The sequence below is a fragment of the Entamoeba dispar genome, genomic scaffold (assembly GCF_000209125.1).
Source record: "Entamoeba dispar SAW760 scf_1105229463383 genomic scaffold, whole genome shotgun sequence".
Lineage (NCBI taxonomy): Eukaryota > Evosea > Mastigamoebida > Endamoebidae > Entamoeba > Entamoeba dispar.
Window position 1 is genome coordinate 1 of NW_001855665.1, and position 2,354 is coordinate 2,354.

A 2,354-nucleotide genomic window follows, 5' to 3' on the forward strand; every position below is an offset into this window, starting at 1 on the left:
ATTCTTCTTTTATATTTATTATCTTTATTTATTATTTATTATTATTTCTATCATTCTTTTTAATATTTAAATCATTTTATTTTTATTCTTTCTATTTCTTGAATGTTTATTAAAATACTTTCTTTATCTTTATTTATTCTTCATTGTTTTTCATTTATTTTATTTCATTCTTTTCGATTCTTTATTTTTACTCTATTACTCTTTATTTTTCTTTTATGTCATTATTTTTCTATCGTACATTTTGATGATATACAATATCATCATTTAAGGTTTAAGAGTAAATTTCTAAATATCATTTTATATAACATTTATTATTTCTTTTATATAACGCATTTTATTTTAAGAATAATAGTTATTGTTTTAAATGTCATTTATTTTTATTACCTCATATCTCTTAATCTCAACTCCAAAGTTCGACCTTAATCTTTTAAAGTTCACCTCTAGTATTTAATTAAATTCATTTTTAAACAATCTGAAAAAGTTATAAAGAATATCTTCATTTAATTTGGATGACTTTCTTATCAACATTTGAAGAAGATATTCAGAATCATGAAAATATTAGTTTTAATGGAAATATTGTTATTCCTCCTCATGACACTCATTTAACTAATTTAAAATATCCATGTTTTAATGAAAGTCATAAATATTATCTTAGAACAAATCCATCTAAAAGAAAAATTAAATACATTGAAGTCTCATTAAAATCTCATGGTTATGAATTATTAAAAATAAGTATTAAAGTTATTAAAGACATTAAAATATTGAGAAAATGTTTAATAGGAAATAGTCATTTAGTTAAAGATGTTGATAGAACTGAATATTTAAATATTATATCTGATCTTTCTGATGTTATAGAAATATTTTCTAATATTAATGTTTATATCACAGCAAATGATAACCACATATTATCAAAATCATTAAATTATTGTCTCAAAATATTTTTAAAATCAGAAGATATGTGGATGAAATACCCTTTGATGGAATTCTTATCTACATATGTTATTATCATGATCGATGAAAGTAATGATACAGTTTTAGAAAACATGAGAATTATTTCAAAATTATTGAATAAATAGAATAAAATGACTACTGATATTATTAAAATTCAAAACAGAAAACCAGATGGGTTTAGTGATAATAAAAATAAAAAGTGTATTTCATCAATTTCATATGAAGAGAATGAAATAGTTGAACCATCATCAATTCAAAGAGAATCAGAGAGAATACTTAATTGTCAGAGTTTCTTCGAACAAGAAGATCATTGTTCTCTTTTAGATTTAAGTGATTCTAACTTTTAAACTAATTTAATTTTTATTTCTTTTTATTTTTGTTTAGAAGAAGAATGAAAGAAAGATAAAACAATTGAAATACTCTTTTAATAAATATTTGATAATAAAATGAAAGGTTTCATATAAAATAATCAATTATTTTTATTAACCCAAGGTGCTAAAGTATTTATTAACCATACACATTTCCAATATGCTTGTTTCATTAATTTTTTCTGATGTTCTTCATGAATTGATTGTAATAAACTTGCAATTTGTTGTTGAAGTTTAATTGCTTCTTCTAATGTTGGTTGATCTATTTCATAACCAGCAAGTGTAATGAGAATATCTTTTAATGTTGTCATTTGATCAAATGAAATAATGAGTTTGAATTGATGTATTTATGATAATAATGAAAGGATCCTAGTTGATAAAACTCATGAAAGAAGAAAATCGAATATAGAATGACACGAATAATATTTCAACATGATATTTAAACAACAAGAATAAAAACAAGAAAAAACAAATAATAAGAATATGAACAATACACCACAAAACACTGTTGAAAGTCAAGTAATTGATATTAATGAAATGCCACCAACAATGATAAGACCAAGTAATCCACTAATAGAACAAGCAGCACCTAAGAAAACAAGAAATCAAAAAGATAAAATGAATCAATATATTAAAAGACAAGTGGTTGATAATCCAAATGATATTATGGAAGATATTATTTCAGAGAATAAACGATTAAGAAAAGAATTAGAGAAAATAAGAAATTTATATATTCAAGAAATGAAAACAAATGAAGAAATAAGAAATGGACTATTAGAACAAAGACTAGAAGTTTTTCAAACAAACTATTAAATAATTCAATCTTTATAATTTTAGTTTATGGAATTTGATAATTTTGAATATGATGATATAAATGATTATAGAGAAGAAGAAGAAGATGATGATATTGGAGAAGAAGAAATAGATAAAGAAATTAAAGAAAGATTAAGTAATATTAAAGGAGAGAATCAAATTAAAAGAGTTCATCGACAAATATTCTTTTATTATAATAGTTTTAATATTATTATAGGGAAA

General features: G+C 21.6%; 2 protein-coding genes across 2 annotated transcripts, besides 6 other annotated features; both read left to right on the forward strand.

Moving 5' to 3' along the window:
* Window positions 1–8: 8 nt before the first annotated feature.
* Window positions 9–194: a microsatellite.
* Window positions 195–278: 84 nt separating this feature from the next.
* Window positions 279–383: a sequence feature (AT_rich).
* A 126-nt stretch (window positions 384–509) lies between these two features.
* On the forward strand, window positions 510–1,076 carry EDI_173670 (uncharacterized protein; the record flags this gene model as incomplete). Its single annotated transcript, XM_001740956.1, has 1 exon — window positions 510–1,076. The coding sequence occupies one exon, from the start codon at window positions 510–512 to the stop codon at window positions 1,074–1,076; it is 567 nt and encodes a 188-aa protein (XP_001741008.1).
* A 216-nt stretch (window positions 1,077–1,292) lies between these two features.
* Window positions 1,293–1,329: a sequence feature (AT_rich).
* Window positions 1,330–1,373: 44 nt separating this feature from the next.
* Window positions 1,374–1,437: a sequence feature (AT_rich).
* A 365-nt stretch (window positions 1,438–1,802) lies between these two features.
* Window positions 1,803–2,354, forward strand: EDI_173680 (uncharacterized protein; the record flags this gene model as incomplete). Its single annotated transcript, XM_001740957.1, has 2 exons — window positions 1,803–2,111; window positions 2,157–2,354. Coding segments are annotated over 2 exons (507 nt in total), but the record flags the coding sequence as incomplete, so codon positions are not given.
* Window positions 2,204–2,261: a microsatellite.
* Window positions 2,311–2,348: a sequence feature (AT_rich).